Source organism: Gymnoscopelus braueri (genome assembly GCF_963280865.1).
Source record: "Gymnoscopelus braueri genome assembly, chromosome: 14".
NCBI lineage: Eukaryota > Metazoa > Chordata > Actinopteri > Myctophiformes > Myctophidae > Gymnoscopelus > Gymnoscopelus braueri.
Window position 1 is genome coordinate 29,389,821 of NC_137619.1, and position 15,000 is coordinate 29,404,820.

The window sequence follows — 15,000 nt, forward strand, 5'->3', positions numbered from 1 at the left end:
CCGGGACGTGAAAATGTTACGCCCTGATTTATACTTGGTCGCATGCCACCACGTTGCACGCCAAAAATAGCCAAACTAATAATCCGATAATCATCCCATTAGGAGTTATTATATATATATTCTGATTCTCTTTCTCTCTTGTGATCCATAGAAGGAGATTTTGCTGTCGGATGTGGTCGTGTGTTCTGTCGCCTACATCTTAACCTTTGCCATAACCGCCAGTACGGTCTTCTTGTCTCTCAAGGTAAGACTTGCTCATGTATTCACTACATCTGAGCGTTCAATTTGTCAATTTACTACTGTTACAGTAGTTGTTTTCGCCCCTATCTGTCCTCCGTGCGTGTGTGAGTGTGTGAGTGTGTGTCCGTCTGTCTGTGAGAAGCTAATCTCCGGCTTTGTTGGCCCGATCAACCTGAACCTCCATTTTTTTCACATCGGCCTGTTATAGCGCCACCATGAGACAGATTTTTGCCAAACACTTTTTTTGTTACTACTCCTACAGATTTTGTATTGTACATTTCTCATATTCCATTCCGATTGACTATGATTGGCTTTGTGAGGGTGGCCCGTTTTATTATTCAAATGTTTTTATTGATTTTTCAAGACATACACGTAACAACATATAACAAACTACACAACACCACAGACACTAGTACACAATATCAAATTAAACAAATATTCATATCCACCATTAATCAATTGACCGAAAATGCAAGGACATTTTAGTGCAATATATTTTCATGACAAACGGTATTAATACCACAAAAATTACAGTCAATGAGAGAATGAAAAAAAAAAAAAGGAGAAAGATGAGGGTGGCCCGTTTTGCACAAAATGCCATACATCATGAATGCAGCGCCGACTTTGCACGCACATTCCCACTAAGCCAAGGAAGAACCTCCATCCCTCCAATTGTTTTTCAAATCTCCTCATGGTGGCGCTACAACAGCCCAGTTAACGTTTTGGCCTATAACTCTTGAACCGTCGTAAAATCATCTTTTTTTCCCCTGGATTCCTTGGATCATGATGCAATTTATAGGCCTTGTTTGTGCCAGATTACATTTTTTTCTTCAAAACATACTTTTTGCTAATACTCCTACAGATTTGGTCTGAAACTCACACAAATCGTTACACATTATCTCTGGGGTCATGTGATCAAGATGTATCAGTAAGATTTTTCAGATCCCATTCCAATTGGCTATGACTGCCTTCCAAAGTTTGCAGGCCCTAGGTAGGCAACCTGGCCTGGCGGAGACCTGTGCTCCGAGGAGCACACTTTTCTAGTTTATACTGTGTAACACTTTGAAAGTGACATAACTGAAGGATGATCAGTTAATCATTTGTTGTCATATTATTATCTTTCTGCGTAGTTATTTATATAGAGTCATGACTCTTTCTCCAGCCGTTTGTCACCATCGTGTTGTACGCGCTGGCGGGAACGGTGGGCTTCGTGACCCATTACCTGATCCCCCAGCTCAGGAAGCACCATCCCTGGCTGTGGATCTCCCACCCTGTCCTCAAGACCAAAGAGTACCACCAGTTTGAGCCTAGAGGTAAGCCACTGATCCACACTCTTGAATAAATGTCGTGATTGATTTATTTTAACCAAAGAAAAGCACTTACCCTACCTTTAGAGACAGGGAGACCCCTGTGACTGAACAAACACTCTACAGCAATGATTACTATCAGAATAGTGCTTTAAGCTTTTAACAAAAAACGCTTTGTTTTAACCGAAACACTTTCCCTACCTTTACCTTTTAAACTCAAAACTGCTTCGAGTTTGCAATTTGTGCTTAACTACTTAAACCATATATATATATATATATATATATATATATATATATATATATATATATATATATATACAGTACTTAGTTGACCAGGGTCCCCTAGGGCTCTATACTTGGTCCACACCTTTTTTTTTCCTGTACACCACTACATTTCTTTGCAAAAAGAAAAGCAGATCTACACACTCACAACACATCGCAATGCAAAGCGCTGTGAGCTTCTAATAGCAGATCTAGTAGATCTGCTATTTTCACCCAATGTTCGACCCCAGAATAGGGACACTAGGGTTAATGTTGTTAAACGTGTAAAACAAAGTAAAGTAAAGGGTATGCATAGTTCAGCAGTCACCTCCAGTGCACATAGCGGACAGAGTGACTTACATACAAACACTCTAGTCTTTGCACTGTCCACTCCACAGCGACTCAACAAAATATCAATCATGATGTATTCAAGAGCACGGATTTCCGGATTGTAACTTCAAACCATTTTAACCATGTTAGATTAATTTTAAACACCTGTCCTTGGTTCTGAGTGTGCGCCTGTGCAGGGCTTTCTGTGTTCTAGAAAGCTGATATGCTTGGTTGACTTTAATGTGTCCAGAGGATGCCGTGTTGATGTGGTTTGAACGGCTGTATGTGGGACTGCTGTGTTTCGAGAAGTACGTTGTCTACCCCGCCGTCATCCTGAGCGCGCTCACCAACGATGGCTTCGCCCTCAGTCACCGCAAGAAGCTGGGAATCCAGTGAGTGGACATGCACATCCAAGCACACACACACATACACACACCTAGAGATAAGAGTAGTGTCAGGTGCACTGACTGCCCATATGTGTATCTATTAACAGTTCTTTTGTTAGTGGTATTTTATGTTTTATTTCTTAGTATAGCTTAGAGAAACAGGAAACCAAGGGCAAAAAGAGGAGAGACATGCAAGTTAGATTAAAACTCGTAGCAGTCTTGGTTTCTTAACTGCTCTCCCCCCCCCCCCCCCTCATGCACATGACCCCTCCCCACCCAACACCCTGCAGCTGTGACGTGCTCCTGACCACGGTGGCCGGCATGAAGCTGCTGCGGTCGTCCTTTTGCGACCCCACCATGCAGTTCCTCACCCTCCTCTTCACGCTGGTCTTCTTCCACTTTGATTGTCCACACGCGTCTGAGAGCTTTCTGCTCGACTTCTTTCTCATGTCCATTGTCTTCCACAAGGTGATGATGATTGTGATGATGATGATGATGATGATGATGATGATGATGATGATGATGGTGGTACTACTGGAGGAGTGATGCAGTGATGATAACGGAAATGTCAATGATCAGTGCGTGTGTGTGTGTGTGTGTGTGTGTGTGTGTGTGTGTGTGTGTGTGTGTGTGTGTGTGTGTGCGTGTGCGCGACTGTGTGAGAAAGTAGAGACATAGATAAATACACAGTCAGATACCCAGAGAGAAGACATACACATACACAATCAGGCAGATACTGTATATGGGCACACAAAGAGACACTACTACAAGGTCAGAATGTGCAACATGGCACGTACTCACAGACAAAGACGTCACATGCGCACAAATTTATACACATAAAAGCCAAGGACAGACACACACACACCAGCCGAAGCAGAAAGTGTTGCGTGGAATATGTCCTGGGGCATTTGGCAGTTTTCTCATCTCTCATCGCTGCTTAATCTCCGAAGCACATGACACACATACACACACACACACACACACACACACACACACACACACACACACACACACACACACACACACACACACACACACACACACACACACACACACACACACACACACACACACACACACACACACACACACACACACACACACCATGCGCTTTTCCTAGAATGGAGAACAGGATGTGGATATTTTCACATTAGCGTTTATAGGGCAGTGAGTTCAAGCCAAATCCAAGTTCGATAAGCTGCATTGTCCTACAGTAGTGTCAGCTAAACATCGAAATTGTATCTAAATGTTACCTAGTGTCAACTAAACATTAGCCTATGTATGTAAATGGTCATGGTAAAGTGTTGTATTTCATCACGTACAAGGCAGTAGTTGCTGACAAGGTGAGCCAGTGAGCCCTGTGTGTGTGTGTGTGTGTGTGTGTGTGTGTGTGTGTGTGTGTGTGTGTGTGTGTGTGTGTGTGTGTGTGTGTGTGTGTGTGTGTGTGTGTGTGTGTGTGTGTGTGTGTGCACGCTCGCGCATGTGAGTGTGTTTGGTGGGGAGCACATAAAGCAAGACGAGAGACACAGAAACAAAGAACGACAGAAATAGAGGCTTTACTTGCTGTTATCCGGACTATGACAGTAGTATATTTTGGCTGTCAGATATAAATAACTGTCTGTCTGTCGGACGAAACCCACAACGCACGGCTTCATTTCTGCTGTCTGACCTTGACTCTGAGGGCCAAATATTTGAACAACTTATTTGGACGAGGAACTGAAACCAGATACAAGACCGCAAAATTAGTTAACATTCTGCAGGAAACAAGAGGCTGCTCTGTGACAGAGAGACGGCTGCTTACCAATGTCTTAGAGCACTAATTCACAACCTGTGGGCCGGGACCCACTGGTGGGCCGCGAGGGTATTGCAAATGGGCCCCCCGAATAATTGGCAAAACACGGTTTTAATGATAAAATGCCTGAGCGTCCGAAACGTTACATATTAAACCATTCAATCCGAGAACGCATCTACAAATGTCTTCTAACAGTTTTCTGAAAAACGTATGTTGCTATATCGGTGGTGCTCAAACGTTTTCATGTCAAATAACCACGCAAAATGATATTTATTTGGCCGTGGATCCCCTATCTCAAAAGATTTTGTTCCAGGGACCCCCCCAGAAGCAAAGATTTGAGTTACAAATGTTCGCTTTAAAAAATATATATATTCAAAGATTTGCACAAAAAAATACTTCACAACTCTTTTAAATGAGCAGATCTACAAGCTCTATTTGCCACGCTATGAGCTTGTATATCTGCTATTTCTGAATAGCCCAAAGAAATCTAAAAATGACACAGATGCGTTACCGGTCTTAATACTTAACACATTTTTGTAAGTGAAGACAGTGTGCGGGACTCCCCTCTTTTTGCTTACTCATTACTCATTACTCATTACTCATTACTCATTACTCAGACGCACCTGTCCAGCTCAGTAGGCGTGCAAAAGGATTCTTTCTTCTAGAGGATAATATGTGAGCCGTCTGACCACTTGACACGACAGCCGATAGGCTCGCTGATGGGTGGGCCCGTGAATCCCTGACCCAGAAAAGGTTGCGAATCACTGATTTAGAGGAGCATGTACTGTATATTACGTGGAAGACGTGTGTGTGTGTTTTTTAGGACTGATGGTGTTTTTTATCTCTATTATGTTCAGATGCGCGAGTTGCTGCTGAAGCTCCATTTCATCCTGGTCTACATCGCCCCCTGGCAGATCGCCTGGGGCAGTGCTTTCCACGCCTTTGCTCAGCCCTTCGCTGTGCCTCGTATCCTTCACTAAACATCTTTGTTGTGTGTCTGCGGGTGCGTGTGCGTGTGCGTGTGCGTGTGCGTGTGCGTGTGCGTGTGCGTGTGCGTGCACGTGCACGTGCGAGCGAACACGGGCATGTGAGCATCAGTAATCTGTTTGCTTTCCCTGACGGCCACGTGTGTGCCCAGACTCGGCCATGTTGCTGCTGCAGACGCTACTGACCACGGTGTTCTACACCCCGCTGGCTCCCTTCCTGGGCAGCGCCATCTTCATCTCCTCCTACCCACGACCCGTCAAGTTCTGGGAACGCAACTACAAGTAAGGGCCTGTCAGAGGTATAGGGAAAGGCCCTCAAAAGAGCAAAACGGCAAAAGAAAAACTTGAGGATTAGGGAGGAAGAGAGAGGGGGGAGGTGTTGATGCCTGGAGGGAGACGGTACAGAGAATGCCATAGTGCAAGGGACGGTTAAATAGATGCAGACAGAGGGAGGGAGAATGACGAGAGGATACATAGGTAGCTCGAAGAGATCGCCATAAAAGATACATTGCCCACGATCAAGTCTTGTGGGATGTCTGTGTCCTTTAAGTGACGAGCTGGGGCGAAAAACACACATACATCTCCCAACGGCAACCCACTCCCTCTGCCAGTCTTTTATTTATTGATGGAAAAGACTGGTTTTACTTGAGCAGAAATAAAAAAAGCACTCTAGAAATAAACCAGAGTGCTCCATCGCTACAAGAGTGTCGAATCCCTCTGAGTTGACATTCACTACAGTAGAATATGCCTATGTTTAGAATTAGAGCTGTGTGATAAAAAATGGAAAGCAGCTTCCTTAATGTACGTCCATGTCTTTATTTACCACAGTCAGGCTCCTGAATGACACAGCTTAAAGGGGAAGGATGCAACGGAAATATTTCTCTGCTCTAGTAGTAACATGAACCACAAGACCACATTATCTCCTCGGGATTCAAAACCACCAGCTGGTGTCTCTGGGAGATATTCTATTCCGTACGCTAAGTAGTGGCACTATGTCAAACCTCAGCAGTAGTATCTGAACACCGCCAACAACAGCAGAAACAACAGAGAAAACAGCGCCATCACCAACTACCGACAACAGAATAGCAAGCTTTTTAATTCAGTTTTTCAGTTCCAAGATATCTGGTTTCAGGTCCGTCTGGTAGGGGTGCTGACTTTGGGTTGGAAGGGTTGGTGTTGTCACTCTGAGAATGCTGATGGTCATCTACCATTTTGAGAACGCTGTTTTAATGTCAATTCAGTCGCAGAAGTAGTATTTGTATGTCTTTTAATTCAATATTTTCAATATTGGTTATGCATACACTCTGTATTACACAATGTACAGTATACAGACAGAGAGCAGGCCTGTAGCTTTGGATAGGCGATCAGGGTTTCACCCGGACTTGGCTCTGATCCGGGTCTTAGAATTTCGAGGGTCTTCAATTTAAACGGATTCTTGTCCTTGTCTCTCTGCAGCACTAAGCGTATTGACAACTCTAACAGCAGGCTGGTGTCCCAGGTGGATAAGGAGACAGGTAAGATTTACATCTACTTTTGTGAGATGAAGTAGGGAATTCATTGTTCCCTGTCAACATCAACACAGCCTTTAAACTATGTTTTAAAAGCATGTTGTTTACTGAATCTCCCACTTTGTCCTTCCAAAACATTGACCCATCATCATACCTTCCGTCCATCTACTCTGCTGTAAATCTCACCTTGGATTTAAAATTCTGTCGCCATGACTGATTTCAGTAATTTGGAAGCATGTTGCGCATAGCCGATCTACAAGCTCACAACACGTCGCGCTGTGACGTGTTGTGAGCTTGTAGATCTGCTATTTTCGGTTACTAATTATCTTAAGATGAAAGACTTGAAGTGGTTAGTGAAGATTTTAAGTGGTCAAACTAACAATGGAATACATGTGCAGAGGCATCTTCTATAAACCCTAATGGTCTCGGATATTTCATAAAAGCGAAGGTTAAAGCATCAATCTGCGATTTCTTCAACTGGTTGGCTGTATGCAGAACAGCAGGAAGATGGGTTTAGAACAATAATACATTATTCTATGTATTTTGCCAGTTGTTTAGGAAACGGAGGGCAAGTGTGTGGGGAGACTCCTGTCTTTCTGTTTCACAAATCACAGATAATAGGATTTGGCCTGACCAAAATGTTTCAGTCGTGAGATTTTTATCTCTCTTCATTCCACGTGTCCTGCTCTTCCAGGCTGTGACGACAACAACCTCAACTCCATCTTCTATGAGTACCTCACCCGTTCGCTGCAGCACTCGCTGTGCGGGGACCTGCAGCTGGGCCGCTGGGGCAACTACAGCGCCGGGGACTGTTTCATCCTGGCCTCTGACTACCTCAACGCCCTGGTCCACCTCATAGAGATCGGCAACGGCCTGGTCACCTTCCAGCTGAGGGGGCTGGAGTTCAGAGGTATACGCTGTGGCTGGACACAAGTTTTTTTTATAGTAATACGGGCACTGGAGTTTTTAATATGGGAACTGGAGTTTTTAATATGGGAACTGGAGTTTCTTTCTTCCTTAATTTCATTCTCTCTCCCCACCTCCTCCATTGACTCTATGGCTACTCTCCATCTGTCTCTCTTTTTTATGTGTCCCCCAGGTACGTACTGCCAGCAGCGAGAGGTGGAGGCCATCACGGAGGGCGTGGAGGAGGACGACGCGTGCTGCTGCTGCGAGCCGGGTCACCTGCCTCACGTGCTGTCGTGCAACGCGGCCTTCAACCTGCGCTGGCTGGCCTGGGAGGTGACGGCCACCAAGTACCTGCTGGAGGGCTACAGCATCAGCGAGAACAACGCCGCCACCATGCTGCAGGTGTACGACCTGCGCAAGCTGCTCATCACCTACTACCTGAAGGTACGTCCATCATCAGACGGAGAGAATATGAGGAGGTCGAAGCGAGAGGAGGAGAGGAATACACAGTCTTACTGATGAATTTAGTACAATTGAAACCGCAATGGAAACAAGCCCTTGGGGCTTTTTGTGTTCCTTTTAGCATAACTTTTGACTGCACTACATGTGTTGTTAACAAACGTGTTCATTAAGTATTCAATCAATCAATCAATCAATCAATCAATCAATCGGTAGGGGAGGGGAGATGAGGGGAGGACAATAGAAAAAAGTTAATATTCAAGTCAAAACGAAATAAGGCGGAACATTTCTCGTATCTCATTTGCTCCCTTTCCCCCCCTCGCTGTCTCTGTCTCCCATTCCTTAACCCTCCCTCTCTCTCCTTGCTCTCTGCCACGTCCCACCATTTCCCCTCTTCTCCCTCCTCTCTCCTTTCTTCAGAGTATCATCTACTACCTGGTCCAGTCTCCCAAGCTGACCGGCTGGCTGAAGGACGAGTCCATCCAGGAAGCCCTGCAGTCCTACACCAAGTGGCACCACATCGAGCGGGACCCGCAGGTGTTCAGCGTCAAGATCGACGAGGACTACGTGCACTGCCTGCAGGGCGTGACGCGCGCCAGCTTCTGCAACGTCTACCTGGAGTGGATCCAGTACTGCGCCGGCAAGATGGAGGCGGTACGCAACAGGCGCGAGAAAGTAAAAAAAAACTTACTTTAACCCATTCAGACCTGAGGCCGATTCTACAAAATGTCTTCTAAATCCTAACAGTTTTCATGTCAGTGGTTCTCAAACCTTTTCATGTCAAGGACCCCCAAAATTATATGTATTTGGCCGCGGACCCCCATCTCAAAATATTTAGTTCCAGGGACCCCCAGAAGCAAAGATTTGAGTTAAAACTGTTTTTTCAAAAATAGCAGATCTACAAGCTCATGGTGCCACGTTATGAGCTCGTAGATCTGCTGTTTTTGAATAGCCAAAGTATAAAATAATGGTTTAAGTGGTTACACAGATGCGTTCCCGGTTTTAATGGGTTAACTCTGAAAGTGTAAAAATGGACCCGGATGGTAACATCCTGAGTGTTCATTTATCCATTTGTAACTCGTGAGACTGTACAAACTTAACCAATTACGGGTACCGTTCGTTATACATTCGTGCAGACTCGCTCAGTTAAATGAGCACTCAGGCTTTGACTTTGTTTCACTGTTTCACTGTTTCACATGGATTTCTACCTGCCTGGTTTTGGGTTACGTTTAGTACACACACTGTGGGACTTTTCAGTCAGATAAGTCACACGTAAATTGGAAAACATTTGACATGTTAATACACATGCCATTTAGACTCTGCTACATATTATTCCCTTCTTGGCACAAATATAAGACAACCATTTAAGGGCAGGGAGATATATGTAAAAAAAAACAGGGGAAAACAGCAGCGCCACCTGGGGGCGATGGTGGGTGAAAAGAAGCACATACTCTACCAATCTGCAGTGACAGCAGGACGCTGCCAAATTGGTCAGCTGCTTGACATGTCATATTTACATAACCAACATAGGTAATGTTTTATTATGCCCTCTGTGTGTGTGTGTGTGTGTGTGTGTGTGTGTGTGCGTGTGTGTGTGTGTGTGTGTGTGTGTGTGTGTGTGTGTGTGTGTGTGTGTGTGTGTGTGTGTGTGTGTGTGTCCAGCCAGTGGACAGTGATGAAGACTCTCCTCTGGTGACTTTGTCCTATGCTCTGTCTGTCCTGGGGAGGAGGTCCCTTGGTACCGCATCACACAACATGTCCAACAGGTAATGCTCAATTTATGCGTATGCTCCGTCAGGTGGACAGTGTCGTGCATCATACCGAGCTGATCTACAAGCTCACAATAGGTCGCAGCACGAGGCATTGTGAGCTTGTAGATCGGCTATTTTTGAGCGCAACCAAGTATAAATTAACCTCTCGCCTTCCCCCATCTGTCTTTCACACTGAGACTCTCACAAAAGAAGCACATGAACATCACATGAAGAAATGCATGGTCCAGGAGTCATAAAAAAAAGTCATTACAAAAATATGCATGGCAGCTGATAGCTTGGGTCATAATGCATTTTAGTTTCAGGGATTTTAAATAGAACTTGTAAAACAGAAACAATTAAGGCAGTATTTCTACTCGGAAAATCCATACAGACTTCTCAGTAGCCACCAGCTGTTGTGCAGTTGACAGTTGCAGTTAGTAAGAATTACCAGAGGGTAATTTTCTGATTTATAACCTTAAGTATATTACTCTTAGATTCATTCGCTGTCTCTGAACTCTCATCTCTTGCATCCCATCTCTTTTTCTCCCAAGTCTGGAGTCATTCCTATATGGTTTCAACACCCTGTTCAAAGGGGACTTCCGCATTGCCACAAAAGATGAGTGGGTGTTTGCTGACATGGATCTCCTACAGAAAGTGGTGGCTCCTGGGGTTAGAATGAGCCTCAAGCTGCACCAGGTAAACACCTTGTCGTCACATGATGAAGAAAGGCCAGTCCACACCAACGCAAAACCGTTTTTGAGGCCGTTGCAGCGGTTTGGACTCACAGACTGGTGCCATGTGGGGATAATGGTTGCAAGTAGTTGCAAGGAGTTGCATTGGTGTGGATTGGCCTAAAAGTCCTGTTACAGCCATAACAAATAAGGGAAACATGCCAGGGATAAATAAATAAAAAATAGTAATAATAAAAAAAATCAATTTCCAACTAAAATCTGGCAGAGAAACATGCTGCCGACATAACTATGGAAACGCAAGGTTAAACAGAAATTAAAATGCTATCGTGTGGCCATGGTCTGGGGTGTGGCTCGGGTGGAAATGAAAAACTAACTGCGCAGGGCGGATCTTTATGCTCTTGGAGGCACTGTGGCCAGCTGCCTCCAATCCCCTGATTGCCATTTACCTCCAAACACAAACCAGCACACTGAAGGACGCAAGCACTCAAGCCCTAGCAAAGGTCCTGGGCCATAAAAAATGTATTGAGGCGCTCGGGTGGCGCAATGGTAAAGTCACTGCCAAGGTTGTGGGTTCAAATCCACCGTGGTGCATCCGGCTTGTTCGAGCGTCTACACAAACACAATTGGCCGGTGGAGGGAAGCTGGGCGGGGAGGGTGATATCGGTCATTGCACGTACTCGCTGGGGCGGCACCTGTCAGCGGGGAGTGTTGGGCGGGAGGAGTAGGACGAAGGCTCCACGTCCTCCTAGTGGGATACGACAGCAGTGACAACACAGAAATGTGTGTGGGGAGGAATCAATTGGCATAATGACTAAATTGGGGAGAACAAGGGGTAAAAAATAATTGGCTAATATGACCAATTTCACAATGGTGGTAAAGGTGGGACTAATTCTAATTGCTTTATAGATTAATAATCTAAATATGCGAAATAACTAGTAACCAAAGTATATATATAAAAAAAGAAAGAACCACTCAAATATGGTAAAAGTACCTCGGAATTGTACTTAAGTACAGTATTTGAGTAAAGTTACTTGTTACTTTCCACCACTGCTTACTTAGCCACATGAACCCTGGCATCCTTATTTTGGTCAAAATTTTTATTTATTTATATTCTGAAATTATCTAAAAGAAATATATATATATATATATATATATATATATATATATAAATATATATATATATAAATATATATATATATATATATATATATATATCACAATCTACACAAGCTCACAACCTGTCGCATCACGATACGAGATCTTGTAGATGTTTGCCATGCGACTCCATCGCAACACCCTCTACTCTCTCTAAATGTAGAGAAGACACCGGAGCAGCTCGGGCAATTTAAGCCTCTTTTATTAAGGTGTCTTCCCGAAACGTCAGTCTTCTCTTTGTACTTAGAACTTTAATAAAAGAGGCTTAAAATTGCCCGAGCTGCTCCGGTGTCTTCTCTACATTTTGCTGCGTTGTCCTGTTCCTGTGATGCACCGTGCTTGCCATGTTTGACCGAGGCGCGCCAGTTGACTCCCCTTTTTTCCCCCCACCCTCTACTCTCTCTCAACCTCTCAAGGATCACTTCACGTGCCTGGAGGAAACAGAGGAGGCGTCCATCTTGTACGAGGCCATCAGTAACTACCGCACCAGCCTGGTCATCTGCCACGAGAGTGACCCGGCGTGGCGGAAGGCGGTGCTGTCCAGCCGTGACACACTGCTCACCCTGCGGCACATGATTGATGACGGCTCTGACGAGTATAAGATTATCATGCTTTACAAGCGACACCTCAGCTTCAAGGTCATCAAGGTATGACGACGGCGGCACACAAAATGGAGGTGGAGGTGGTGGAAGTGTGTGTGTGTGTGTTTTGAAATGAATTGGTGAGTGTTCAGTTTCTATGCACCACTATCTGGTACAAACCCAGAAAACTGCAGGTCTGCTACAACTCTCTTCTTTTAAAACAGAGCTTAAAAAATTACTTATTTTCTATCAATTACACACCCCATGAAGCCTTGAATTCATGGAGATTGTTTTGTTTTTGTCACATAAGCCAATCATTTGATGACCGGGTCATCGGTCAGTAGGAGACTCAATTGAGTCTCAATTGAGACTCCATTACTCCTACTGGAGACTCGGCCAGTCATCAAATTATTTGCTTAGGAATGAGACAAAAACTAAATAATCTCCATGAATTCAAGGCTTCATGGAGTGTGTAATTGATAAGCAGTTAAACATTCATATAAAAAGAAAAGTACCACAACACACAAGAGCACATCAAAAGGCAAATTGTAAGAGTACAACCGGGGCTTTCCAATCCAAAGAATCACTTCCCTTATAAATCAAAGTACTGTAGATAGATCCATGGACAAGTAATCTATCAGTGGCCGCCATATATCCATAAAGTTATTTTTCCTCCCTTTTATTTAATCACTGAGTCTTTCCATCGGCAGTACTCTATATATTTCTCTATACCACTGAGTCACTGATGGAGGTTTCTCAATGAATCCAGTTGATTAAAATGCATTTTTAAGAAGCTTAGCTCTTCTAGGGTCTAGAACACCTAATTTAGATGGCAGCCCTAATAAAATTTGCCCAGGATCTTTACAGATCTTAGACTTAAAAATTTAACTCAATTATTTTGTTACACAAGACCAGAATTTGGAAATCCTGGGACACCCCCAGAAACAGTGTATATAAGTACCAACCTCATTTTTGCATTTGATACACAATGGGGACCTACCAGGATCAATTTTATTTAGGATTTGAGGTGTCCTATGTTGTCTATGGAGTATCCTATACAGCATCTCTTTAAAACTATCTTAATGCTGTCTTAATGTCTTAATGTTTTGTGTAAAGCTTTGTAAATTGCTTTGTTGTTGAAATGTGTTATAAACGTCTCTCATCCATTCTCATGCACTGAACTCCTCATGGTGCTCCTCTCCTCTCCTCTCCTCTCCTCTCCTCTCCTCTCCTCTCCTCTCCTCTCCTCTCCTCTCCTCTCCTCTGTGTAGATTAATAAGGAGTGTGTACGTGGGCTGTGGGCAGGCCAGCAACAGGAGCTGGTGTTCCTGAGGAACCGGAACCCGGAGCGAGGCAGCATCCAAAACTCAAAGCAGGCATTGAGGAACATGGTCAACTCATCCTGTGACCAGCCGCTGGGATACCCCATGTACGTGACAGAGAGGAACATTCTAAGGGCCCTGGGCTGTCAAAGTACACTGTGTACTCCCACGCGGGAGACCGGGGTTTGCGATGCGATCCCAATTAGGACATGAAACTACAGATTGCAGCTTTTACTCTGAGAATGTACAAATGTATTCCAATTAAGTTACATTCAGAGTCACAAATGGAAAATTACAACAGCGAGGATTTTACTTTTTCTTTAACATGGACAGTCTAACGTCTCCTGTCTTGTCATTGTAGGTACGTGTCACCGTTGACCACATCATATGCTGGAACACACCGGACGCTAAGCAGCATTGGCGGAGGGGCTTTGAGTTTGGACGCCATTCGCACCTGGATCTGCTCCAAATGGCTGCGGTCAGTCCATTGTAACGCGCGCGCGCGAGTGTGTGTGTGTGTGTGTGTGTGTGTGCGTGTGCGTGCGCGTGCGTGCACTCGTGTGTGAGTACCTGTGTGTTTGCCGGTCTTCCTCTGAGCTTTCTGAACATTGTAAACAGAGAAATATACAGTATATGTCTCCATTCAAATGTAAAAAGAACCAAATGCTCTTTTCTGTATGCTAATGTTGGCGTTCTTTATTGCAAAGGCCCCACATTAACCTGTCAGTCCACTAATGGCAGTTTAATTTCTAAACTGCCCCTGTGCATGCACAGTAAAATCTTCCGTGTTAATTTAACACCTCTTGAGAGGGTCCAAAAGGAACCAAATGTACGTAAGGGTCCATTTGGTTACACTTCCAGACATACAAAATGTACTGCCATTTGTTGAATAGTCTAATACATGCGTTTTCATGGTGTAATTTCTTACATCTCTACAATACATGCTTATTTTTGACAGCCTCTGACAGCCTTGAAAAATGTACATTTCCATGACACAGTTAAATTAGTATGCACGCATATGCTGTGTGTGTGCGTGTATATGCATGTATAATGCTACTGCACTGTCTTAAGCCTGTTAAGGAGGTGAGCTTTCCTTCCAGATTAGTTTAGATTGTTAATCCTATTTCCTTGGTTTTAAATTATTAAGCATGTCTTAATTTCAGTAAGTATTATTGTCCATGTTGTGCCTAGTCAGCCAGAACACACTGACAGTACATGTGCAATGCTCTCGGGCTTTAGCGTCCCTATTCTGGGGAGAACATTTGGAGAAAAGTGCTGTTCCACTGCTGTCCACTGCTGTCCAGTGGTTTGCGTGATCAGC

The 15,000-nt window shown here is 44.2% G+C and overlaps 1 protein-coding gene across 1 annotated transcript in view; it reads left to right on the forward strand.

Annotated features, from left to right (window-relative positions):
• Positions 1-15,000, forward strand: part of pcnx2 (pecanex 2) — a 40,773-nt gene that overhangs the window by 19,995 nt on the left and 5,778 nt on the right. Inside the window, exons 21-35 of the mRNA XM_080450329.1 lie at positions 152-244; positions 1,403-1,553; positions 2,389-2,530; positions 2,815-2,992; positions 5,174-5,282; positions 5,455-5,584; positions 6,758-6,816; positions 7,505-7,720; positions 7,910-8,163; positions 8,599-8,853; positions 9,841-9,944; positions 10,481-10,625; positions 12,193-12,423; positions 13,629-13,786; positions 14,041-14,157. Of these exons, the coding sequence (XP_080306455.1) occupies positions 152-244; positions 1,403-1,553; positions 2,389-2,530; positions 2,815-2,992; positions 5,174-5,282; positions 5,455-5,584; positions 6,758-6,816; positions 7,505-7,720; positions 7,910-8,163; positions 8,599-8,853; positions 9,841-9,944; positions 10,481-10,625; positions 12,193-12,423; positions 13,629-13,786; positions 14,041-14,157 (2,342 nt within the window). The remainder of the gene's footprint in view (positions 1-151; positions 245-1,402; positions 1,554-2,388; positions 2,531-2,814; positions 2,993-5,173; positions 5,283-5,454; positions 5,585-6,757; positions 6,817-7,504; positions 7,721-7,909; positions 8,164-8,598; positions 8,854-9,840; positions 9,945-10,480; positions 10,626-12,192; positions 12,424-13,628; positions 13,787-14,040; positions 14,158-15,000) is intronic.